We start from the raw sequence: 25,943 nt of genomic DNA, 5'->3' as shown, positions 1-25,943 counted from the left end.
CAGTTGGTAAAGTTTCTACCACTCAAGCATGAAGTCCTAAGTTCAGATCCCAAGAACCAAAGTAAAAAGATATTCACAGTAGAAGTAACATTCACTTCACAGACTTCTACTGATCCCTGGAGTTCATTGGCCCATCAGTCTAGACTCATCCAGGTTCAGTGAAAAGCTCTGTCTCAAAGCTTAAGTTAGTAAGCAATCAAGGAAGACCTCAGATGCTAAGCTCTGGCCTCAACTTGCACGTATGCATGTGTACCAACATGCACTCGTGCACATATGGACATATGCATAAGTTACACGAACACAAACAAATTAAAAATCAATTTCAAAACATGGAGAAAATGTACCATTGTGTTTGCTGGTTTTCAAGGCATATGATCCAGAAATGTAAAACTGATTCCTCTCTGAAACAACTGATGATTATTGCTCATTGAGAAGTTACTGCTCTCTCCCTCTAGACACCTGACATGCTCCAACTCCACAGCCTTTTGCCTGTATTTCTGGTATAGGAATTTTACTTTTTCTAGATAGTTTGTTTGAATGAAATTCATTCTCTTCACAGTGATCTTCCTTTTCAACTGTAGTTTGCCCATGATGTACTCAACATATTTAGCCAAGATCCCTGAGTACTGATTGTTCCTATGCTGTCATTTGTCATTCAACTTGGATCCCTATAAGCATTCAGTTACACCCTGCACATGCATACTCTGGAGATCAGATTGTTGTGGTCTGGACTCAACCTTCCTTCAAAAACTTACAACTGATGAAGTAAGGCCCGCTCCGCTGCTCCTTCACCTGTTTTTTTTTTTTTTTTTTTTTTTTTTTTTTTATTCAAATGTAAGTAAAGAGACTTGGAAGACCATGGAAGTGATAGTTTAAAGACTTTGCAAAAATTAATGTTCATAGTATGTTGCCACTGTACTTTTTGACTGTATAGTTTCCCTTTCCCTACAAGAGTATAAATCTATGTCCACTATTATTTCTAACTATATGTGACAAGCATCCTTTTATCTGCATAACCAGGTTGCCCTTGCATTTTTAGTCCTATTTTGTAATTTATTTAGTTTACTATGGAGTATTTCTATCAAAGTGTTAATTTATAGATACATAAGCTATATTGTATTGACTAGTTTTATGTCAATGACACAAGCTAGAGTTGTTTTGGAAGAGAGAACTCTATTAATAAAATGTACCCCATTAGGTTGGTCTGTGGGCAAGTCTGGGATTCATTTTCTTGGTTGATCATTGATATGAGAGGGCATAGCCCATTGTGGGTTGTGCCACCCTTGGGCTGGAGGTCCTAGGTACTATGAGAAAGCAGATTGAGCAAGCCATGATGAGCAAGCCAGTAAGTAGTATTCTTTCATAGTCTCTGCCTCAATTCCTTCCTCCAGATTTCTGCCTTGAACTCCTGCCCTGACTCCCTTCAAAGATGTACTGTGTTGTAGAACTGTAAGCTAAAATAAAGTCTTTCCTCCTCAAGTTGCTTTTGGTCATGATGTCTTGTTACATCAATAAAAAAAACTGAAATGTGAATGATTTTGTGAATATTAGATACTTCTAGATATGCTGAGCAGTATAAAGCTGTAGTCATATGTGGTTACTGAAATTTCCATTGGAATAAACTAGGAATAAACTAAGACTCAATAAAATTATTAAATCCAAATTTAGTTCCTCTGTGACACTGGCCTGTTTAAAGTCCACAGTGGCTGTGCATAGCCAGCAGATGGACACCACAGCTGCCCTACATTCCCATCCTCTCAGAAACTTGTATAGCAAAACCCACAATGAAGAAAAATCTGGATCTAAATGCCAAACTGCTCTGTATGACCCTAAGCAAATCACTTCACATCTCTGAGAGAGAGACTAGTCATAATGAAATGACCATGGTAAAACCTGCCTACAATAGTCATTGAGGATGTTCATGCCGGAAAACTTATTCTTTCCCCAACTTCCATGTCCATCATCATCCATCCAGTGAGAGCTGAGGAATTGGCGAGGTGAGGTTAGCTATGGCTGGTTCTGTCTCTCTGATCTTTCAGCATTCACCCCAATACCTGGCTCTGGGGTTGTTTTTATTAATAAGACCTTTTAAGACTCATGCTACAAGTTAGTCTCTCTCTTCCTCTTCCATCCAGTATAAATCTATATCAACCAAATTTTATTCCTAGCCACACTCTCATTCCAGGCCACAATTCCATATCAATGTAAATGTATATTCTATTCCAGACAAGTCTGAAGTTAAAAACATTTTACTGTGATAATCACTAGCCTTTCAAATTATTTAGTGGCTCCTCTGATGGACCACCAGGTGATGTAGCAAGACTTTGCACTATCTCTTTGGTCACTCCTCACTCTCACAGCATTCATCCTACCTTCTCTCTTGTCCTGAGCCCTGATCCCACCTCTGTATTTGTCATTGACTTTATCAATTAAGAAAATCAATTGAACTTGCCTCCCTTGCATTTTCAAATATGTAATTGATGTTTGTAGGAGTTCTTCAACACTGAACAGTATCTGTGCAGAATCATGCAGAACTTGACTTTACTGACTACTACTCTCAGCACCCTTTGGAATAGGGTAAAGGGTTATTTAAAGGTTCACAGATGGTTGAGACCTGGTTAGATTGGGGAGACACCACACAGGTTGTAGACACCTTTGGTTTACAAATTCCAAATGTCCACTTATGCTGTTTGATATTTACATGAATGCACATACTTCTCAGAAAAGGACATGTGGGGCACTCTTCCTAGAGTTTCTCAATGAGATTAACCATCTGCCCCACCTGTGGTCCTCACACTTCATCTCTCATTGCTGGAACTATTAACACACTCCACTGGGGGCATTCCAGGCTGGAGAATAGATAGTGCAGATCATTTGCAGAGTTCTGGAGGTACTACAAGCTTTCATCCTTGGAAACTTTGTTTATCCATCTAATGCACACTATGCATCATAAATTGTACTGGTTGAAGAGTTTGCATAGATAGCAGTGTGATTCCCAGAAGGCTGGAGTGTCAGTTATATAACACTGTGTACATGAATGTGTGTCTCCCAGTGGGCACAACATTTACAATTCTAAAGAATAAAGAGAATTTTAATGTCTTCAATGTTTGCTTCCATGACCATGTGATGTACATAATTTATAGAAAAATTTCTTGGGCTCTGGTTAACTTTTCAGTAGTTCTTGAAAGTAATCTCACTGAATGAAGCTGACATTTAAGTGACACCAGGACAGCAATCAAAACACAACATGGAATCAACATATTAACAAACAAATATACATATATTTATACACTGTTGTTTGATTACTGAGTAGGTTATATATATAAAACATTCATATATAGGTAGATGTCTAGTATTAATTTTATGTTTATGAAGGATTTTTAAATCATTTAAAGATATCTTTCTTAGTAGAGTAGTAGGCATATAATTTCCATACAATCATGAGTCCATGGGAACAATGAAGTAAAAATCAGAAAGCAGGGGGCAGGAAAGACTGGTTGCATCTTCTACATCCTATGTAGCTATGAGTAGGTCACTGAGACTTACTCAATTTAAAAATACTCTTTTTGCAGACTTTATTGTGTATTGAATGAAACAGGAGTAAATGGTGAGACTTTATAGATGTTTCAGCATTTTTCCTAAAGTCAGAAAATAGTACTAAATTTTGAAATATCTAAACTCGCTGAGAAATAATAGGGTATTTAGATCTTCAGATGGTATGATATAGATAACAGGCCATTTTTATTTATCCAAGTATTCTTAGTCTATCATATATGATCTCTTAAATTGAATTGATCAATTGAGGTATACTGTATTAACATTTTCATCTCTAAAAAACTGGCAGTTATTATGTATGGATGTCTCTTTTTTTCTTTTCATACATACATGGTCTTGATTAATTCTCTCTCCCTACCTACCTGTCATTGACTTTGTTTGTACCCTTCTGGACCCCAGTATTCTCAATCCCACACTCTTATCACACGTGTTCTAAGACCTGCTCCATCCTTTTCTTCTTCTTCTCAAGGGCCTTTTTCTAGTTTCCTGATCACTACCCATGCTCCTTCCTACATGAATACTTGTGCATAAAAACTAAAAGCTAGATAAAGAAATACATGTGGTATTTGCCTTTCTGAACCTTACTAGGTATAATTTGTTTCATTAATCTTCCTGTAAGTTTCATTTTTCTTTACAGGTGAATGAATTCCATTAAACATATGGACCATATTTTCATTATTTATTCATTCATCAGTTATGGTCATCTAGGCTGACTCCATTTCCTGGCTATTGTGAATAACAATGATGTGAGTGTATATTCTCTGTCATGGGATATGGAGTCCTATGGGTTATTCTCAGAAATGGTATGACTGGGTCATACGGGAGTTCTATTTTTAGTTTTTTGAGGACCCCCACACATACTGATTTCCATGGTGGCTTCTTTACTCTGCCTTCCTGCCAATAGTGAATAAAAGCTCCCTTTCTCCACATTCTCTCCAGCACTTGCTATAGTTTTTCTTTATATGGTGGTTCATCTGGCTGGGGTGAAATGGAATCTCAAAACAGTTTAATTTGCGTGTCTGCAATGGCTGTGCATGTTTTCTGTTTCCACAATGACTGAAACATTTATTTCCTCAGATATTTTTCTCCACAAGGCTAAATGTTCCTATTCTTTAATGAATAAAGGGAAGTTTTGACATTTTTTCCCTAGCACAATGGACACAATAGTATCACTTCATAGTTTCTTTTCTATTTACCAAAATTGTGATTCATAACCATTTCTTCACCGTCTCTGTTGCCCTGAGACATATCACAAACCACCTCATCTGTGATGACATGTCTAATCCTCACAATAAGATAGTGGAAGTGACCATGACTTTACTGATGAAAAACTGAAGTACAGACTAAGTGAGCAAGTTTCTCTGATGTCATCTTCTAAGAGAAAAGATTTTTTATTTTCATTAAGAAATTTTTATTTATTTTGCATACCAATCACAGAAAGGATTTTAAATTGGGCCCCAAAGCCAGCAGTCAGCATGAAGCCCACCCCATCTTTGTCATGCTTTACTCTTAACATTGCATTTCTCCTGACATATCTTTGGTGTTCCCAGAATGCAGCCTCTAGAGACTTGGTCCTTGGATACCGATTGTAATCATTCAAGTGCAAACTTCCTGACTCTTGAAAGCACCTCACCTATTTCCCACCATAGCTACATGTAAATGGACTTCTATTCTCACATATTAGAGATATTAAAAACCATAGTTTTCTCAGGAATGGTTTACAACCTAGGTAAACTTCTCATTTCATAGAAAAGTTAATTATGATAAGTAAAACTGATTTCTTTAAACTATGCGAGGGCTGAAGATGTAGGTCAGTGGTAGATTACTTACTACATTCAAGACCCCCTCAGTTCAATCCCCAGCATTAAAAAACATACTTTTACACATCTATGGAGACATTTGTATATGCAAGTTATAGTTGCTCTATTTTAGTACATTGAACTTATAAATATAAGTCAATATCCACTTAAATTATCATTAGATTGTCATGGAAATTCATATGTTTGCTAAATGATATTACTAAAATTGTATTGAATTGGTTCAAGAGTCAGGAACTAGAAAATCTAATACCATTTAGTTTGCATGTCTAACCCTCATGGCAAAAGTTAGGATCCCACACACACACAATACATTACTAAAGCAAATTGTGTCTTAACTCCTTCAGGTACCTCTTTTGTTACGGCCATGGTACCATCATTATCTCAAGATCAATAAATTTTTCTCACCTAAAGTGAGTTTTAAATGCAACTAAGATTCAAGTTATAATTGTATATTCTGAAATTTTTTATATCTTATGAACATGTCCACAAGCACATTAATATGTATATATAGTAATAATTATTGTTAGTAATAATGAAATAATAGTAATAATAATAAAGAAATCCTTTCAGATTCACCCAGTGTCATGGAAAGAAATAGGAAGTCCATTCCTGAAGACTAATCTTTGAAATGTTCAGGGCACATTCTTCCTTCCTAAAGGGTTACTTTCTTATTTTTTTATAAATGTGCTTACTTTCAAGTGATTATTCTTTCTTAGTAACTTCCCTTTGGAGTGATTGCACTGTTGTGATAAATTATTGTTGCTGGAGAGCTTCTCTCCAGGTTCCACCAAGCCCTGCAGTCCCACAATCCACATATAAAATAATCACTCAGACACTTATATTACTTATAAACTGTATGGCCGTGGCAGGCTTCTTGCTAACTGTTCTTATATCTTAAATTAACCCATTTCTATAAATCTATACCTTGCCACGTGGCTGGTGGCTTACTGGCGTCTTTACATGCTGCTTGTCCTGGCGGTGGCTGCGGTGTCTCTCCCCCCTTCTTCCTGTTTCCCCAATTCTCCTCTCTCTTGTCCCGCCTATATTTCCTGTCTAGTCACTGGCCATCAGTGTTTTATTTATATAAAGTGATATCCACAGCATTTCCCCTTTTCTTTTTTTTAAAAAAGGAAGGTTTTAACTTTAACATGGTAAAATTACATATAACAAAACAATTATCAAGCAAAAATTACAGTTACAATATTAAAGAAGATGTCCTATCTATCTTATATTTATGAGTTTAAGGTTTTATATCTAACTTATCTTTTATCATAACTGAGGACATTACAACCATCTAGTTTTCAACCACATCAAAGACCTGAGAAGGAACATAATGGTACCTGAGAAATGGTAGATGGATGCAAGCAACTTTCGGGAATCTTGCAAGAGCAGACCAAGACAGCTGGCAGCCTGAACAGTCACCTAATGTTTCTTGGCCAGTGACTAGACAGGAAATATAGGCGGGACAAGAGAGAGAAGAATTGGGGAAACAGGAAGAAGGGGGGAGAGACACTGCAGCCACCGCCAGGACAAGCAGCATGTAAAGACGCCAGTAAGCCACCAGCCACGTGGCAAGGTATAGATTTATAGAAATGGGTTAATTTAAGATATAAGAACAGTTAGCAAGAAGCCTGCAACGGCCATACAGTTTATAAGTAATATAAGTGTCTGAGCGATTATCTTATACGTGGATTGTGGGACTGCAAGGCTTGGTGGAACCTGGAGAGAAGCCCTCCAACAACAAATTATCATAGACTAAGTGGCTAAATGATGTACATGTACGACTCATGGCTTTGACGCCAGGAAATTCATGGTCAAGGTGCAGGCAGATTTGCTTTGGGGCAAGGCCTTCTTCCTGGACAGTTTTGTCACTGGCCCTGTGTGGAAGAGAGAGATCCTTGCTCTTTCTCCCCACTTTAGGAGGACAGTGATCCCACTATGAAGAGCCCACCCTTATAACATCCTCTAAATCTACTTCTAAATTGAATTACTTCCAAATACCTTTATATTGGAGGTAAGATACAAACATTCAGTCTTGACATTCTCTTATTGAAGTGTGTATGAGCTTTGTCCACATGGTGGTGGTGGTGGTGGTGGTGGTGGTGGTGTGTGTGTGTGTGTGTGTGTGTGTGTGTGTACACATATATGTACACATCCATGTGGATGCCAGAAGACAAAGTCAGTTGTCATTGCTCAGTCTACTTTGTGTTTTTGAGATGGGGTTGCTGACCTGGAACTTGTTAAGTAGTCTATGGTGGTTGACCAGCAAGCCCTAGGGATCCCTCTGTCTGCCTCCCTATCACTGGGATTACAAGAGCATGCCACTACATATTTTTACATGGTTTTTGGAGATCAAAGTCAAGTCCTTGTGCTTATAGGGCAAGTACCGGCATTTCTGAGCTGTTTCTCTAGCGCCACATGTTATTTTTGTAACATTTTAAATCAAAATGCTTTTTAAAAGCCAAGCACTTTCCAGCTTACCATGTTCCATGCTCCCTTGTCATCTTATCTTAGATAATTTCAGTGGTGTGGACTATAAAGCTTCTGTCAGTATTTAAACATGAATTTGATATTTCCATTATCAATCAAGATTTGGGTATTAAAATAATCTTGGTCTTTCTCTTATAGGATGGAGAGCCTAATACGGGGAAGGAATCCCCCACAATATCAGCGAAGTCCTTATAAGGAGGCTCGTGCAGCACTTCGGAAGAGGCCTGAAGAGGAGTGTAAGTATGTCTAATCATAATAATCATGTTCTAGGTAGATTTTTTGTGAATGGAACAAAAAAATGAACCAGTTCACTTTTAAAAGCTCAAGCAAATTTGAGAGGTATTCAATAAATATATGTTAAATTGACCTGATTTTTTTTTAAATTAAAACAAATACAAGTGCTGAAACCCCTATTTTCCCATGAGTACTCTCTTTTGGTACTTTAGGGACATTTACATTTTGAGTTAAATGAGAACAGAAAAGTCCACATAGTATTCTAAATCTTTCAAAATCTCTATACACCGTACATAATAATGTTCTGAGGAGTCTTGAGGGAAAGAAACTTATGAAATGTGCTTAAAATTAACACTTTACAATTTTCTTTGGACTACAGTTCTCTTTTGAACACTTTTTTTTTCTTTCTTAAAATGCCATACTCTTGAAAAAGCATTGTGTTACTAGAGAATTAAATGCCTAAGGGTAAATGTACACCCATTTGTCAAGCTGAAATTTTTGACTTAATGGAATTTAGTAAAATGTTTTGAAATATAGATGTTATAAATGACACTGTAAAACACTTTAATCCAGCCTCAAATTATTTTATATTAGAATGTGTAGTCATCTGTAATACTTTATTTAAATATTTATATTCCATAGCATATAACAGATTGTTGGAGACTTGACATGATATTCACATTTGAAGTTTGTAAGATGACTCATGATACTAACTTTCCTTGTGATACTTGTACATAGTTATTTTTGGCATGCTAAATTATGTTCCATTATGACAAACATTCCTCTGAATTTTGTCCAATTTTAAGAACTTACATTTCTTAACTATGAAGTTAATGCTGAGCTCCACAGACATAGATTATTAATTTTATATTTGCATTTTAAATTGTGTGAAATATGGATAAAGATCAAATACACTGCCTGCATACTCAGCAAGTAGAGCACTTTCATTGCGTGTTGTGTGTTAGTCAGTGCAGAACTCTTTGCAATAACTTCCATGTCATTCACTAGAGTGACATAGTGGTGGATTTATGTCCTCTAACCCTATAAACAATATCCAATAAAAACTAAAATGTGAAAGTGAAGATTCTGTTCAACTATAAGCATTTATGAAGATCCTTACTTTTAAGTATTACTTCTTCCACTGAATTCATACATAATGCTGGACTTTCTCCTATTTGAGTTCAATACCTCATCTTCGTCTCTTGTATAGGTCTATAGATTTTACTTAAAAACTTGGAAGTAAGATATGTGGATACATTGGTAAATGGTTTCCAGAGAGTTGCTGTTTAACATGAATAGTAATTTCCATGAGTACCCTTTTTGTGAATTATATAGGCAAATATTTACTCAACTGCAGTTTACTTTGGTATTCATTCTGATGCCTATTTCCATGAGTAAGACTTTATGGAAACATAGGCATTACATATTTGTTTAGATGTTCTACTTTTGACTCCACAGAAATATTCATGTAGTCACAACTCAGGTTAAATGTTCCACAGGAAAAAGCCAAAGTCCTTTATCTGGTTCTTTACAGAAAATTTTTTATTTATATTTGTTCTTTGAGACAAAGTTTCACTATGTAGCCCAGACTAGCCTCCAATGGTTGGCATAACAGGTTAGCCATCCTACATGGATTGGTAAAGATATGAACTCCTATCTGAAGTAGTCGTTCTTAAATTATGGCATCTAAGCCAGCAGCAGGTAAATCACTTGAAAATTCACTAGATGAGCAGAGTCAAAGGCTTATGCCTAAACTTGCTGAATAAATATCTCTTAAGACTAGAGTAATGGTCTGTAGTTTAAGAAGCCATATTAAAGACTGTGATGCAAGGTTAAGTCTAAAAACCACCAGCTAAGCAAATGACTTATGGCAGATGAGACAAGTCTAATGTTGATAGATATACTATGTCATACTTAGGGCTTACTTCTTTCTGGTATAAACTGTATATATTAAAATACTTCATATGCAGCTAAGAATTTTATTACTATAATTGCTGAAAGTCCTCACAAGAATACATATATATCTTCCCTAGAGATCTAGATTGCCCCTTGTTAATGTAATGAGAAGTCCTCCCTGTGCTCTGATAGGGGAACACTATCTTCTGATAAAAAAAAAATCTTTTTAATAGTATAGACAGAACATTGTGGTATTTATTTACTTTTGAGGCACGTGAAAAGGTCTATTCTCTAGCACGACACACGTAACAATAACCAGCTCCAATATATTGTGTATTGTTTTCATGAAAGACTCAGTTTACATTCTTCTAAAATAAGGGTGATGGTGGGTCATGCCTTGATGTCTTACAGGACTATTGTGAGATGAAATTTATATGAAGTGTGTTGCACAGAACCTGGGACATAGAAAGTTTTCTTTTGCCTTTTTATTTCTTCCCCTTCCTCTAACTCTGTCTCCTTTAGCTTGATAATATTACTGTCTTATGCCAAATTAATCTTTTGTTCAAGAATAATAGAATACATTTTATAGCAAAATTGCCAAGTATCCAAAAATTTATGACAAGAGAGACATGCATGGATTACCCTAGGAAGGAGAAATACATAAGATCTCCCGAGTAAATTAGGAGCATGGACAGTGTTGGGGATCAGAACGACCTGCCAAATATTCCTTGAAAGGAGGAGTGAGGATTAAGAAGTAATAGATATGGAAAAATAGATGGAGATGGAGAAAAAGACAGAGACACAGGATACGTTCAGGAGGGCTCTGGGTCAATACCACAGTCACCTCAAGTTTGTTTCTAATGGGATTTTTATACACCAGCAAGGAGATAGGCAAAAGACCTCCCCCTTTCAAGGTCACGATACAAAGTACAAACAAGTGTAGAAGCTTCCCTAATTTTCAAAATACCTAGTAACCACACCTTATGGCAAAGCATCTTGTAATTAGGCCTTGAAGTATAGTACACCTGGTAATCATGCCTTTGGCCAAAACATCCTATTATGCAGCTTTGTGGGGTAAAGAAAACTTGCACTCTCTGACCCTGAGTCAAGATGGAATAAAGCCTCACTATGGAGTCTCTGTGGGTCCCCACGAGGGGTAAGAGGAGGAGATGGGAATGTTGCAAAAGAACATGTTACTCCTTTTTACAGAAAAAAATAATGTGTAGTGCAGTACAAGTTCCACAGAGATGGCATCAAACTGACATTGCAACTGCTAGACTAGTCATGTTATCTGTCAACTCGTCTAATACATGGTGTAGTTATGTCCTCTTCATTCCACAGGTTCAGCTTAGGGTCCATCCCACATCTTCTGTTTAATTCCCAGAGAAAACTGCTACCTCAGAAAAGCAGCCTCACAGAAAGTCGAGAAGCATCATCTACCTATGAAAAGAACAGAGAGGAATGTGGAGCTTTGTTCAGACGACAGGCTCTGTTTGTGGAGAGAGGTTTTGATAAATGGCATATTTCACACTGATATCTTTGATAACCTATAATCTTTTATAGTGTTTTCAACACTGAGATCAACATTAGGTCACCAGACACTGCTCTTCACTTGTTGTTAAATATTAATTTCATCTAGCTTTCCTGCAGCTAGCAAGGCTGAGTAAACATTCAGGAAGTTTGATTCTTGTACAAACAGACTTTTAGATATGGCCAAGTTATTCTTTATTTTTAAAAAAGTTCAATAAAAATCTGTTCTCAAAACCTCCTGTTTAAATATTTTCACCTGTTGAAACCAGAACTACCTAAGATAATCTCAATTTTTTTATTAATTAAAATAATTTTATTGAAGCCATAGTGTCAATGTATCTTTGCCATATTCTCTTGGCTATGGGAAGGTCATAGTTTTCTGCATTCATAAGAGTAGTTTTTTGTAAGAATCCAACATCAGAAGATGCAATAACATTCACAACACGATCTTAAAGTTCTACTTGCCATTTGCTAAACTAATCAAGTATTTTAAGTGCTTTTTGAAAAATTGAATAATCTGAATGTTTACATTCTTCCAAAGTTCATTTATTGAAATCTGATTACTGAAGGATGGCAGTAGGAATATGCTTTGAAATAGAGTTAGACAATCAGGACAGAATCATTGAAAATGGGATTGTTTACCTCAAATAAAATAACCAGTAAGAAGCTTCTTCATCCTTCTGATGCTGTGATCTCATGATAAGAAGAATCCTCCATGAATCATAAAATGTCTGTCACCAAGATCATAAATCAGCTGTATCTTGGAACTGTGAGAAAGGAATTCTTCTGTTGGTGAGTCTCCCAGCTTGCCAGAGCTTGTTACAACAGGAACAGATTAACACAGAGGATTTTGTAGTCATGACCCCCATAGTACAATGCTCCTTTAATTTTCTTCCAGTGTCTCAGGTTCCCTCTTGCACACTCAACTGTCTCTTTACAGCCATAAACAGTGTGAAGTCTTCTTTGTTCCAAATATATTAGCATATACTACCCTCACACACCATCTCATCACAGTGTCAGCTAGTCCCCTAATCAGATGACTCACAATTGATACTTCCAACCTTGACCTCTCTCCATTGATCTGGATGTTGACTTAACACATTTAAGCTAGTCCAACAGTGTACATCCACAAATCCAAACCTAGGTCACCCATGCCCCCTTCAAGTCCCGAGCTTTTTCTAAGATTTTTGTTTTACTTTTAAATGATGATAGAAATCATTTAATCTAGGGGTCATTTTTCATTTTCTACCATCCATTTTGCTCTCTATTTTGATTTCAAAGTCTCTCAATGTCATTTCATAAGTACAATTTAAATCATTCCACAAATAATCTTTGCAAAGATTCCAAGGTACTAAGAAACACTCCCTTAAGTGATTTCCCTAAATACAGTTCTGAAAGTCTTTCATCTTAACATTGCCCTAAGATTTTACCCAATAAAGACAAAAGTCTTCCTGTAGGTTATAAGACCTCACAGAGTCCTACCTCTGCTCACTCCTTCAATTTCATCATGCATTTAAATCCTCCTCTCTCAGTCCCAACCACATTGAAGTGCTTTTAATCTTTGAACATATTTAGTAGCTGAAACATAGAGTATAATGTTGTAGAATATTATTTTAAGATGTGTTACATTTGTTTATGCTGTGGAACATTTGTTTTAATGATGCAAAGATGTGTTTGCTGTGGGATATCGTTTGTGTTGCATTTGTTTAAATCCCTGAAGCTGTGTTACTTTGCCTGTCTGAAACACATGAATGGTATAATAAAGAGCTAAATGGCCAATAGCAAGGCAGGAGAAAGAATAGGCGGGATTGGCAGGTAGAAAGAATAAATAGGAGGAGAAATCTGGGAAGAAATGATCTAAGAGCCAGAGAAGGAGGAGGACATCGGGGCCAGCCACCCAGCAACACAGCCAGCCATGAGTAAGATGTAAAGAAAGGTATACAGAAATAGAGATAGGTAAAAGCCCAGAGGCAAAAGGTAGGATAATTTAAGAAAAGCTGGTAATAAACAAGCCAAGCTAAGGCTGGGAATTCATAAGTAAAAATAAGACTCCATGTGTGATTTCTTTGGAGCTGGGTGGCAGGCCCTCAAAGATAGATAGATAGATAGATAGATAGATAGATAGATAGATAGATAGATAAAATTATATATATAATTTTACCAGAACAATTTGTTGAGACTATCTAGTCTCCAGAGTGTGTTATTTATATCTTGGCCAACAATAAAGTGACCATAGCTGTGTGGGACTATCTCTGGGCCCCCTACTATTTTCCACTAGTCTGCATTACCATGCTGTCTTTGTCAGTGTAGCTCTTTAGCATAAACTTAAGTTAGGCATGTTGCTACCTTTAGCAGTGTTCTTTCTGCTCAGGATTAATTTGACTATCTGTGGTCTTTTGTGGTCCATATGAATTTTACAATTGTTTTCTAGTTATGTGAAGAATGGTCATTGGAATTTTGATGAGGATTATAGTGACTCTGTATATTAGCTTTGTCAATATAGCCATTTCTGATGATTCGGGAGGATGAAAGATGCTTCTAAAATATGTCTTCTTCAATTTCTTTATTATTATTCTTACTACTAGTAGTAGTAGTAGTAGTAGTAGTAGTAGCAGTATATTATAAAGTTTTAATCTCCTTGGATAGGTGTGTTCCTAAGCAGTTTTTGAAGGCATTGTGAATAAGATAGTTTTCCTAATTCTTTCTGAGCAAGTTTGTTGTTGGCTTATTTCTTTTAACTTTACTGAAAATGTTTATTATATCCAAAAGTTTTCTAGTAGTGTCTATAGTGTCTTTCACGTATAGAATCAAATCATTTGCAAATCAGGACAGTTTGACTTCTTCCTTACCCATTTGTATGCCTTCTATATCTGTCTCTTATTGCTTTACTTAAGATTTAGAATGCTATATTAAATAGGAGTGGAGGGAATGGATATCCTTGTCTCATTCTAGAGTTTAGAGAAAATATTTGGATTTTTTACCCATCTAATATGATGTTACCAATAAGTTTGTTGTACAAAGACTTTATTATACTGAGATATATTACATTTATGCTGTATTTTTTCAAGACATTTATCATAAAGCACTCTGAATTTGCCAAATGCAAATTCTGCATTTAATAAGAAATGATGAAATTTTGAGGCTTAAATTTATTTAGCATATTACCTTCATTAATTTATGTGTATTGAACCAACATTCCATTTCTCAGATAAAACTAACTTAGTTGTGATATATTGTCTTTTTAAGTTCTTTTTTATTCAATTTACAAGTAACTTTTTGAAAATTTTTGTGTTCATGTACACCAGTGACATTGGACTAAAGGGTTTTGTTGTTGTTGTTGTTGTTATCCAGTTTTGATATCAAGATTAATATTGGCTCTGTAGAATTACTCTGGAATTGTTCATTTCCTTCCTATTTTGTGGAACACTTTGAGAAGTATTTGTAGTATCTCATCCTTAAGTTGAGTAGAATTAAGCAATAGATCTATCTAATATTGGGCTTCTCTTTGTGGGGAAACTTTTAATTACTGTTTCAATCTCATTGATCATTATGGGCCTGTTTATGTTATTTACAATTTTAAATTTAGCTTGACTTTAATGACTTACGTTGTATGTGTTTCTAAACTGATCCATTCCATCTAGGTTTTCCAGTTCAGTTAAATATAATTTTTTATGTATTCCTTAATAATCCCCTGGATTTCAATGAAGTCTACTCTAAGAGTTACTTTTCATTACTAATTTTATTAGTTTGGCTTTATCTCTTTTCCTTTTATTTAGCATTTATTGAGCTTTTTAATTATTTTTAAAAATCAATTCTGTTTAATCAATTTTATATATTCTTATTTTAGTCTTATTAATTTCTCCCTAGTCTTTATTATTTATTAACATCTAGTGTATTTGGGCTTGGCTACTTGGTTTTTTTCTAGAATATAAAAGTTCATTATTGCCGGGCAGTGGTGGCACACACCTTTAATCCCAGCACTCGGGAGGCAGAGCCAGGTGGATCTCTGTGAGTTTGAGGCCAGCCTTGGCTACCAAGTGAGTTCCAGGAAAGGCGCAAAGCTAAACAGAGAAACCCTGTCTCGAAAAACCAAAAAAAAAAAAAAAAAAGTTCATTATTAGGTTATTTATTTGAGCTTTCTCATTTTTCTTTTAATATAGTGCTTATAGACATAAACTTTCCTCTTGGGACTGACTTGGCTGTATTCCAGGGGTTACTGTAAGAATTACTATCATTTTCATTTGATTCTAGGAATTTTCAAATTTCTTCAGTGACCTGTTATTAATGCAGAGGTGTGTTGTTCAGACTCTAAATACACTTGTTTTTTCTAAGGGGTCTGTTACAGTTGAGTTCTAGTTTATTCCACCATTGGCTGATAAGAGACAAGTAATATTTCATTGTTGTTGTTTAAGCTTTCTTTGTAGTCTATGATGTTATGAGTTTCAGACAAGGTCCCATTTTCCACTAAGAAGAATGTGCACTCCCCATCTGTTGGCTGGAATATTACAAATGCATCTGCTAAATCCATTGGTCTGTAGTTCTTAAGGCTCTTTATTGATATTTAGTTTGGGAGACCGATCTAAATATGAGAGTGGGGTACTAATGTCTTCCATTGTTGTGTCAGAACATAAGTGACCATTTGTACCCCCTACATTCATTTTGTGAAATTGGGAACCCCAAGGTTCAAACAGTTCTGGCAAAACTGAATATCTACCTGTGTAGCATGAATCTTAAAGAGTCTTATTAGTAAAATCAAACCTGAGGCCAGTTATTGGGGTCAATGCTGGTAGATCAGAGAGACAGAACAAACCACAGCTATCTCACCTCGCCGGATCCTCAGCTGGTCTTTTCTCCTCAGACTGGAGGCCTCTGAGTCCTCATCCCAATGGCTCTCAGCTGAACTGTGCTACCTGAAAGCCTGAATGCTTAACCAGCCAAATGCTGAACCAGCCAAATGCTTAACCAGCCAAATGCCTCTCGTTTCTGGTCCTCACGCCTTATATATCTTTCTTCTTTCTACCACCACTCCCTGGGATTAAAGGCTGGCTTTCTGGGATTAAAGGTGTGTGTCACCAGGCTTGGCTATTTCCAATGTGGCCTTGAACTCACAGAGATCCAGAGGGATTTCTATCTCTGGAATGCTAGGGTTAAAGGTGTGAGTGCCACCATTTTCTAGCCTTTGTATCTAGTGGCTGTCTGTTCTCTGACCCCAGATAAATTTATTAGAGTACACAATATTTTGGGGAACACAATACCACCACATACCTGCAAAAATATGAATTTAGACTAAGTTTCATCTCAACAAAAATCAACTGAAAATAGATCAAAAATCTTAAAATTTGAAAAACTGAAAACATAGGGAAAGCATTTCAAGATGCGGGCACAGCCAAAAACTTTCCTAACAGGACTCTAGTTGCACAAGGAATAATCTGAATTGAAAAATGGGAATGAAAGCAATTAAAATACTTTTATACATCAAAGGAAACTACCAGAAAAGTGAACAGACATCCTACACAATGAGACAAATGTTTTATGAGCCATACTTCAAATAAGAGGGTAATTTCTAGAATATATAAAGAACTATAAAAATTATCCCCACCCCCCAACATACACACAAAAGCTGTCAATCAGTCATTGGGCCAATGAGCTGAATATTATGTTTAATAAAACTACAATAACCTGACCAAAGCAAATACTTTAGTCGTGCAATCATTTCAAATACCAAAATATTTTAACATTAGCCACTTTGGTAGTATTATTGCATTTAGTTGTGTTACTGTCCTTGTATTAGCCACTGGAAGTGAAAGAACCTGGTCTTGTGCTTGGGGTGGCTTTACAAACTCCTGGCTGTAAGATGAATTTCTAAGATCAGAGAAACAGAACAAGCCACAGCTAACCTCACTTCCCCAGTTCCTTAGCTGATCTTGTTTCCTCAAACTGGAAGCCTCTGTGTCCTCATCCAAATGGGTCTCAGCTGAACTGCTGCTTAAAAGCATAAAAGCTTAAAAGGACCTTCTAGTTCCTGGTCATCATGCCTTATATACCTTTCAGCTCTCTGCCATCACTTCCTGGGATTAAAGGCATGTGTCTTTCCAAAGCAAGACATGAGATCTCAAGTGCTGGGATTAAAGGCATGTGTCACCATGCCTAGTTGTTTCCAGTGTGGCTTTGACTTCACAGAGATCGAAATGGATCTCTGCCTCCAGAAGGCTAGGATTAAAAGTGTGTGTGTCACTATTTTCTGGCCTCTATGTCTATCTAGTAGCTGTTCTGTTCTCTGACCCCAAATAAGTTTATTAGGGTGCACAATGTTTTGGGGGACAAAATATCACCACACCTAGCATTGTCAAATGTAACCCCAAAATTCTGGCTGTGTTTTTCCCTCCATACCAAAGTATGACATGTCATATTGCTGTAAATGCTCATGTTTTGTAACCATCCTTTTTTTTCTACTACCACTCCACTACATGGGAAGCAAGTATACCACCGCAGAGCTACATCCCACCACCCCTTCTTTTTTCATGTTTAAAAAAAGAAAAAGAGATAAGGTAGAATTCTGCATTGAAACCATCTGGTCCTGGGCTTTTTTTTTTTTTTTTTTTTTTTTTTTTTTTTTTTGTTGGAAGACTTGTAATGACTGATTCTATTTCCTTAGGGGTTATTGGTATGTGGTACCTATCTAGAAAATTATCCATTTCTTTTAGATTTTCCAGTTTTGTGGAGTAGAGGTTTTTGAAGTATGACCTGATGATTCTCTGGATTTCCTTAGTGTCTGTTCTTATGTCTCCCCTTTCATTTCTGATTTTGCTAATTTGGATGCTGTCTCCCTGCCTTTTGGTTAGTTTGGATAAGGGCTTGTCTACTCTTCGGCATATACCCAAGGAATGCTCAATCATACCACAAGGGCACATGCTCAGCTATGTTCATAGCAGCATTGTTTGTAATAGCCAGAACGTGGAAACAATCTAGATGCCCTTCGACTGAAGAATGGATAAATAAAATGTGGTACATATACAAAATGGAGTACTACTCAGCAGAGAAAAACAATGACATCATGAGGTTTGCAGGCAAATGGATGGATCTAGAAAAAATCATTCTGAGCGAGATAACCCAGACTCAGAGAGACAAACATGGTATGTACTCACTCATAGGAGAATACTAGATGTAAAGCAAAGGATAACTAGACTGCTACTCACAGCTCCAGGGAGGCTACCTAGTAAAGAGGATGCTAAGAAAGACACAGGGATCACCCAACAACAGAGAAATGGATGAGATCTACATGAGCAAATTGGATGTGGGGGGGTGGGTAATGAAGGGCAAGGGTCGAGGGAAAGAGCTTAGGGGAGTGGGAGATCCCAGCTGGAACAAGAACAGAGAGGGAGAACAAGGAAAGAGATACCATGATAAATGAAGACCCCATGGGAATAGGAAGAAGCAAAGTGCTAGAGAGGTCCCCAGAAATCCACACAGATACCTCCACAATAGACTACTGGCAATGGTCGAGAGAAAGCCTGAACAGACCTACTCTGGTGATCGGATGGCTGAACATCCTATCATGATAGAACTCTCATCCAGTGACTGATGGAAGCAGGTGCAAAGATCTACAGCCAGGCCCCCAGTGGAGCTCCAGTAGTCCAATCAATGAGAGAGGAGGGATTATGTGAGCAAGAGATATTGAGACCATGATTGGAAAAAGCACAGTGACAAATAGACAAACTAGTGGAAACACATGGAATGTGAACCAATAGCTGAGGAGCCCCCATGGAACTGGATCAGGCCCTCTGGATAAGTGAGACAGTCAAGTAGCTTGAACTATTTAGGAGGCCCCCTGTAGCAGGAATCTTAGATGGCCTTATTAATAAAATCAAACCTGAGGCCAGTTATTGGGGTGAACACTGGAAGATCAGAGAAGCAGAACAAGCCACAGCTAACCTCACGCCAACTTCTCAGCTGATCTTGTTTCCTCAGACTGGAAGCCTCTGTGTCCTCATATCTGAATGGCTCTCAGCTGAACTGTGCTGCTCAAAAGCCTGAAGGCTTAACCAGTCAAATGCTTAACCAGGCCAAATGCTTCTAGTTCCTGGTGCTCACGCCTTATATATTTTTCTGCCTTCTACCATCACTCCCTGGGATTAAAGGCATGAGTCACCATGCTTGGCTGTATCCTTGAACACATGGATTTCTGCCTAGCTCTGCCTCCCAAGTGCTGGGATTAAAGGCATGTGCTACTACTGTCTATCCTTTATGTTTAATATTGTGGTTGTTCTGTCTCTGACCCCAGATAAGTTTATTAGGGTGCCCAATATTTTGGGGAACACAATACCACCACAGCCCTCAGGCAGTAGGACTGGGACCTGTCCTTAGTGCATGAACTGGCTTTTTGGAACCTAGGGCCTATGCAAGGACACTTTGCTCAGCCTAGGTGAAGGGAAGAAGGGACTGGACCTGCCTCAACTGAATCTACCAGGCTGAGCTGCATCCCCAGGGGGAGTCCTTGCCTTGGAGGAGGTGGGAATGGGGCATGGATTGGGGGGAGGGCAGGGGAGGGTGGCAGGAGGAGGGAGGACAGGGGAATCTGTGGCTGATATGTAAAATTAATTATAAGAAAAGAGATAAGGTCTTGATAAGTTGCTTAGGTTGGTCTTGAACTCATTCTATAGCTCAAGCCAGTCCTAAACTTTTAACCTTTCTGCCTCAGCTTTCTAAGTAACTGAAATTGAAAGCGTATGCAACAAAGCCAGAATCAACTACATCATCTTTTGATATTGTCTCCCATTTTACTTGTCTTTTTCAGAGATCTGGAAACTCCTACAATCACTTTTGATAGGAAGTATAGATTAAATATGTCAGTGAATAAAAAACTTAAACATCAATACAACTTAGATACTCTGTGATAAATAGAGGAAAACCAGTGCAGAATATGAATACAATATAGGCAGGGGCTCCTCTGGTGGAAAAAACTTAGAAAATTTGGAATCTCAGCACTAGGGAGATAAAAGCAGGATAGCAAATCATGGGCTAACCTCAGCTACACAGTCAGGCCCTATCTCAAATAGAAAAACAAAAAAAGAAGTGACTCTGGGGCTCCAGTCCTCTAGTCAGCTTCAACTGAGCTGTACAGGGGTGAAAAGCGTTTTCTTCCTTGGGTCCTTGTTTCTTTGTGATGCCCACCTCTGTGCAGCAGTTCAGCTTTGTCATCATCCAAGGGGACCAGGCCTCCCCAGTTCTCATAGCCAAGGTTCTGTTCTAAGATGACTATCACATAAACCAATTGATTAGGAAGCTGAAATTGTACTCAGTTGAATGCTATGTGCATACACATAATCAACACATTCCACTGACTACTTATTTTATCACAGTATAAAAGTAAGATTAAAGGAAGGTTAAATAGGGGCCGGGTGGTGATGGCACACACCTTTAATCCCAGCACTTGGGAGGCAGAGGTGTATCTAGAGTTTTCCTGCCTTGCCAACAGTCAGGACAAATCTTTGTCACCCGCCAGTCCCACAGGCGCTCAGACCCAACCAAGTAAACACAGAGACTTATATTGCTTACAAACTGTATGGCCGTGGCAGGCTTCTTGCTAACTGTTCTTATATCTTAAATTAATCCATTTCCATAAATCTATACCTTGCCATGTGGCTTATGGCTTACCGGCGTCTTCACATGCTTCTTATCATGGCGGTGGCAGGCAGTGTCTCTCTGCCTCAGCCTTCTGCTTTCCAGATTTCTCCTCTCTCCTTGTCCCACCTACTTCTTGCCTGGCCACTGGCCAATCAGTGTTTTAATTATTGACCAATCAGAGCAATTTGACATACAGACCATTCCACAGCACAGAGGCAGGCAGATCTTTGTGAGTTCAAGGCCAGCTTGGTCTACAGAGCGAGATCCAGGAAAGGCACAAAGCTACACAGAGAAACCCTGTCTCAAAAAACAATAAATAAATAAATAATAAATAAATAAATAAATAGGAAAGTTAAATAAAGTTGGATTCATGGCTTGAACATTTTTACACTTCAGAAATTAGTAAGAGCTACTACAAACCTAGTACCTGGAGTATTTCAGATGTGTTTCAACGATTTTACCACTCAAGGTAGAGCAGTAATAAAAAAAAAAATCCCATTGAAAACGCACTTAAAGAACACTGTATCCTTGCTTTAATACAGGTACCTTGTGATTTCTGCAGCATATTCCCTATGATGACATATTAGATACATGTTTAGAAAACATCCATCATCATTAATTTTTCTATTACCTGTGACCTAGCTACTCACCTGTTTATGTTGAACTTGAACCTTCACCAAATATGCTCTCAAGTGCAATTTGTCTAGTCACAAGTACTTCACTGACATCAATGACTTGGAGGAACCAAAGAATGGATCTTTTTTTAATTTAATTTAATTTAATTTTACAATATAATTTAATTCTACATATCAGCCATGGATTCCCTTGTTCTCCCCCCTCCCGCATCCCTCCCCTTCCCCCCAGTCAACCCCCCATTCCAATCTCCTCCAGGGCAAAGACTCCCCCAAGGATTGAGATCAACCTGGTAGACTCAGTCCAGGCAGGTCCAGTCCCCTCCCCACAGGCTGAGCCAAGCGTCCCTGCATAAGCCCCAGGTTTCAAACAGCCAGTTCATGCACTGAGCACAGGACCCAGTCCCACTGCCTGGATGCCTCCCAAACAGATCAAGCCAATCAACTGTCTCACCTATTCAGAGGGCCTGATCCAGCTGGGAGCCCCTCATTACCTCCACTCACGTCCAGGCTGTTCATGTAGATCTCATCCATTTCTCCATCATTGGGCAATCCCCGTGTCTTTCTTGGGGTCCTATTTTCCAGGTAGCCTACCTGGTGTTGTGAGTAGCAGTCCAGTCATCCTTATTCCACATCTAGTATCCTCCTATGAGTGAGTGCATACCATGTTTGTCTCTCTGAGTCTGGGTTACCTCACTCAGGATGATTTTTTCTAGATCCATCCATTTGCCTGCAAACCTCATGATGTCACTGTTTTTCTCTTCTGAGTAGTATTCCATTGTGTATATGTACCACATTTTATTTATCCATTCTTCAGTTGAAGGGTATCTAGGTTGTTTCCAGGTTCTGGCTATTACAAACAATGCTGCTATGAATATAGCTGAGCATGTGCCCTGTGGTATGATTGAGCATTCCTTGGGTATATGCCCAAGAGAGGTATAGCTGGATCTTGGGGGAGATTGATTCCCAATTTTTTAAGAAAGCACCATATTGATTTCCAAAGTGGTTGTACAAGCTTGCATTCCCACCAGCAGTGGAGGAGAGTTCCCCTAGCTCCACATCCTCTCCAGTATAAGGTGTTTTCAGTGTTTTTGATCTATTCTGACAGGCGTAAGGTGGTATCTCAGAGTTGTTTTGATTTGCATTTCCCTGATAATTAGGGATGTTGAGCAATTCCTTAAATGTCTTTCAGCCATTTGAGTTTCCTCTGTTGAGAATTCTCTGTTTAGTTCTATAGCCCATTTCTTAATTGGGCATTTTGATGTCTAATTTCTTGAGTTCCTTATATATCCTGGATATCAGTCCTCTGTCAGATGTGGGGTTGGTGAATACCTTTTCCCATTCTGTAGGCTGTCACTTTGCCTTGTTGACCATATTCTTTGCTCTACAAAAGCTTCTCAGTTTCAAGAGGTCCCATTGATTGACTGCTTCTCTCAGTGTCTGAGCTACTAGTGTTATATTTGGGAAGTGATCTCCTATGCCAATGCGTTCAAGACTACTTCCTACTTTCTCTTCTAGCAGGATCAGAGTAGCTGGATTTATGTTGAGGTCTTTCATCCACTTGGACTTAAGTTTTGTGCGCGGTGATAGATATGGACCTATTTGCAGCCTTCTACACGTTGATATCCAGTTATGCCAGCACCATTTGTTGAAGATGCTTTCTTTTTTCCATTGTACACTTTTGGCTTCTTTGTCAAAAATTATATGTTCATAGGTGTATGGATTAATGTCAGGGTCTTCAGTTTGATTCCATTGGTCCACATGTTGGTTTTTATGCCAGTAACAAGCTGTTTTTATTACTGTAGCTCTATAGTAGAGCTTGAAGTCAGGGATCGTGATGCCTCCAGAGGTTGTTTTATTGTACAGGATTCTTTTGGCTATCCTGGGTTTTTTGTTTTTCCATATGAAGTGGAGTATTTTCTTTCTAGGTCTGTGAAGAATTGTGTTGGTATTTTGATGGGGATTGCATTGAATCTGTAGATTGTTTTTGGTAAAATTGCCATTTTTACTGTTAGTCCTGCCTATCCATGAGCATGGGAGATCTTTCCATTTTCTGACATCTTCAATTTCTTTTTTCAGGCACTTAAAGTTCTTGTCATATAGGTTTTTTACTTGATTGGTTAGTGTTACCCCAAGGTATTTTATGTCATTTGTGGCTATTGTAAAGGGTGATGTATCTCTGATTTCCTTCTCAGCCTCTTTGTCCATTGTATATAGGAGGGCTACTGATTTTTTTAGTTGATCTTGTATCCTGCTATGTTGCTGAAGGTGTTTATAAGCTGTATCAGTTCCTTGGTTGAATCTTTGGGATCACTCAAGTGTACTATCATGTCATCTGCAAATAGGGAAAGCTTGACTTCTTCTTCCTTTCCAATTTGTATCCCCTTAATCTCCTTATGTTGTCTTATTGCTCTGGCTAGAACTTCAAGTACTATATTGAATAAGTATGGGGTGAGCAGACAGCCTTGCCTCATTCCAGATTTTAGTGGAATTGATTTGAGTTTCTCTCCATTTAATTTGATGTTGGCTGTTGGCTTTCTGTAAATTGCCTTTATTACGTTTATGTATGTTTCCTGTATTCCTGATCGCTCCAAGACCTTTATCATGAAGGGGTGTTGGATTTTGTCAAATGCCTTTTCTGCATCTAGTGAGATGATCATGTGGTTTTTTCTTTGAGTTTGTTTATATGGTGTATTACATTGACGGACTTTCATATGTTGAACCACCCTTGCATCCCTGGGAAGAAGCCTACTTGATCATGGTGGATAATTGTTTTGATGTGTTCTCGGAGTCTGTCAGTATTTTATTGAGTATTTTTGCATCAATGTTCTTGAGTGAGATCGGTCTGTAGTTCTCTCTCTTTGTTGTATCCTTGTTTGGTTTAGGAATCAAGGTAATTGTAGCCTCATAGAAGGAGTTTGGTAATGTTCCTTCTGTTTCTATTGTGTGGAACAATTTAGAGAGTATTGGTATTAACTCTTCTTTGAAGAACTGGTAAAATTCTGCGCTGAAACCATCTGGTCCTGGGCTTTTTTTTGCTTGGGAGAATTTTAATGACTGTTTCTATTTCCTTAGGGGTTATTGGACTATTTAAATAGTTTATCTGCTCTTGATTTAACTTAGGTATATAGTACCTATCCAGAAAATTATCCATTTCTTTTTGATTTTCCAGTTTTGTGGAGCAGAGGTTTTTGAAGTATGACCTGATGATTCTCTGGATTTCCTCAATATCTGTTGTTATGTCCCCCTTTTCATTTCTGATTTTGTTGATTTGGATGCTCTCTCTGTGTCTTTTGGTTAGTTTGGGTAAGGGCTTGTCTATCTTGTTGATTTTCTCAAAGAACCAACTCTTTGTTTCATTAATTTTTTGTATTGTTCTCTTTGTTTCTATTTTATTGATTTCAGCTCTCACTTTGATAATTTCGTGGTGTCTATTCTTCCTAGGAGACTTTGCTTCTTCTTGTTCTAGAGCTTTCAGGTGTGCTGTTAAGTCACTAGTGTGAGATTTCTCCAACTTCTTTATGTGGACATTTAGTGCTATGAATTTCCCTCTTAGCACTGCTTTCATAGTGTCCCATAGGTTTGGGTATGTGGTGTCTTCATTTTTGTTGATCTCTAGGAAGTCTTTAATTTCTTTCTTTATTTCTTCCTTAACCCATTGGTGATTCAGTTGAGCATTATTCAGTTTCCATGAGATTGTAGGTTTTCTCTACTTTTTGTTGTTGTTGAAATCTAACTTTAAACCATGGTGGTCTAGTAGAACACAGGAGGTTATTCCAATTGTTTTGTATCTGTTGAGATTTGCTTTTTGGCAAAGTATGTGGTCGATTTTAGAGAAGGTTCCATGGGGTGCTGAGAAGAAGGTATATTCTTTTTTGTTAGGATGGAATGCTCTGTAGATATATGTTAGGTCCATTTGAGTCATGAAATCAGCTAAGTCCTTTATTTCTCTGTTAAGTTTTGATTTGGGAGATCTGTCCAGTGGTGAGAGTGGGGTGTTGAGATCTCCCACTATTAATGTGTTGTGTTTTATATGTGGTTTAAGCTTTAGTAATGTTTCTTTTACATATGTGGGCATAAATGTATTTGGGGCATAAATGTTCAGAATTAAAACTTCATCTTGGTGGATCTTTCCTGTGATGAGTATGTAATGCCCTTCTTG

General features: G+C 37.7%; 1 protein-coding gene across 11 annotated transcripts in view; it reads left to right on the top strand.

The window, feature by feature from the left end:
* The window catches only part of Lrrc7 (leucine rich repeat containing 7), a 479,632-nt gene that overhangs the window by 94,407 nt on the left and 359,282 nt on the right, over positions 1–25,943 (top strand). For 8 of the 11 annotated variants that reach the window (XM_028890385.2, XM_028890382.2, XM_028890380.1 and 5 more), the window contains exon 2: positions 8,004–8,101. In XM_028890385.2, coding sequence (XP_028746218.1) covers positions 8,004–8,101 — 98 coding nt within the window. Of the gene's footprint in view, positions 1–8,003; positions 8,102–25,943 lie in introns of those variants that run through there. The other 3 variants (XM_028890376.2, XM_037207253.1, XM_028890377.1) reach the window with 2 other exon arrangements.

Source organism: Peromyscus leucopus, chromosome 6, assembly GCF_004664715.2.
Source record: "Peromyscus leucopus breed LL Stock chromosome 6, UCI_PerLeu_2.1, whole genome shotgun sequence".
In the NCBI taxonomy this organism is placed as follows: domain Eukaryota; kingdom Metazoa; phylum Chordata; class Mammalia; order Rodentia; family Cricetidae; genus Peromyscus; species Peromyscus leucopus.
The sequence above is the reverse complement of the archived record's forward strand: the minus strand, read 5'-3'. Positions and strand labels throughout refer to the sequence as shown.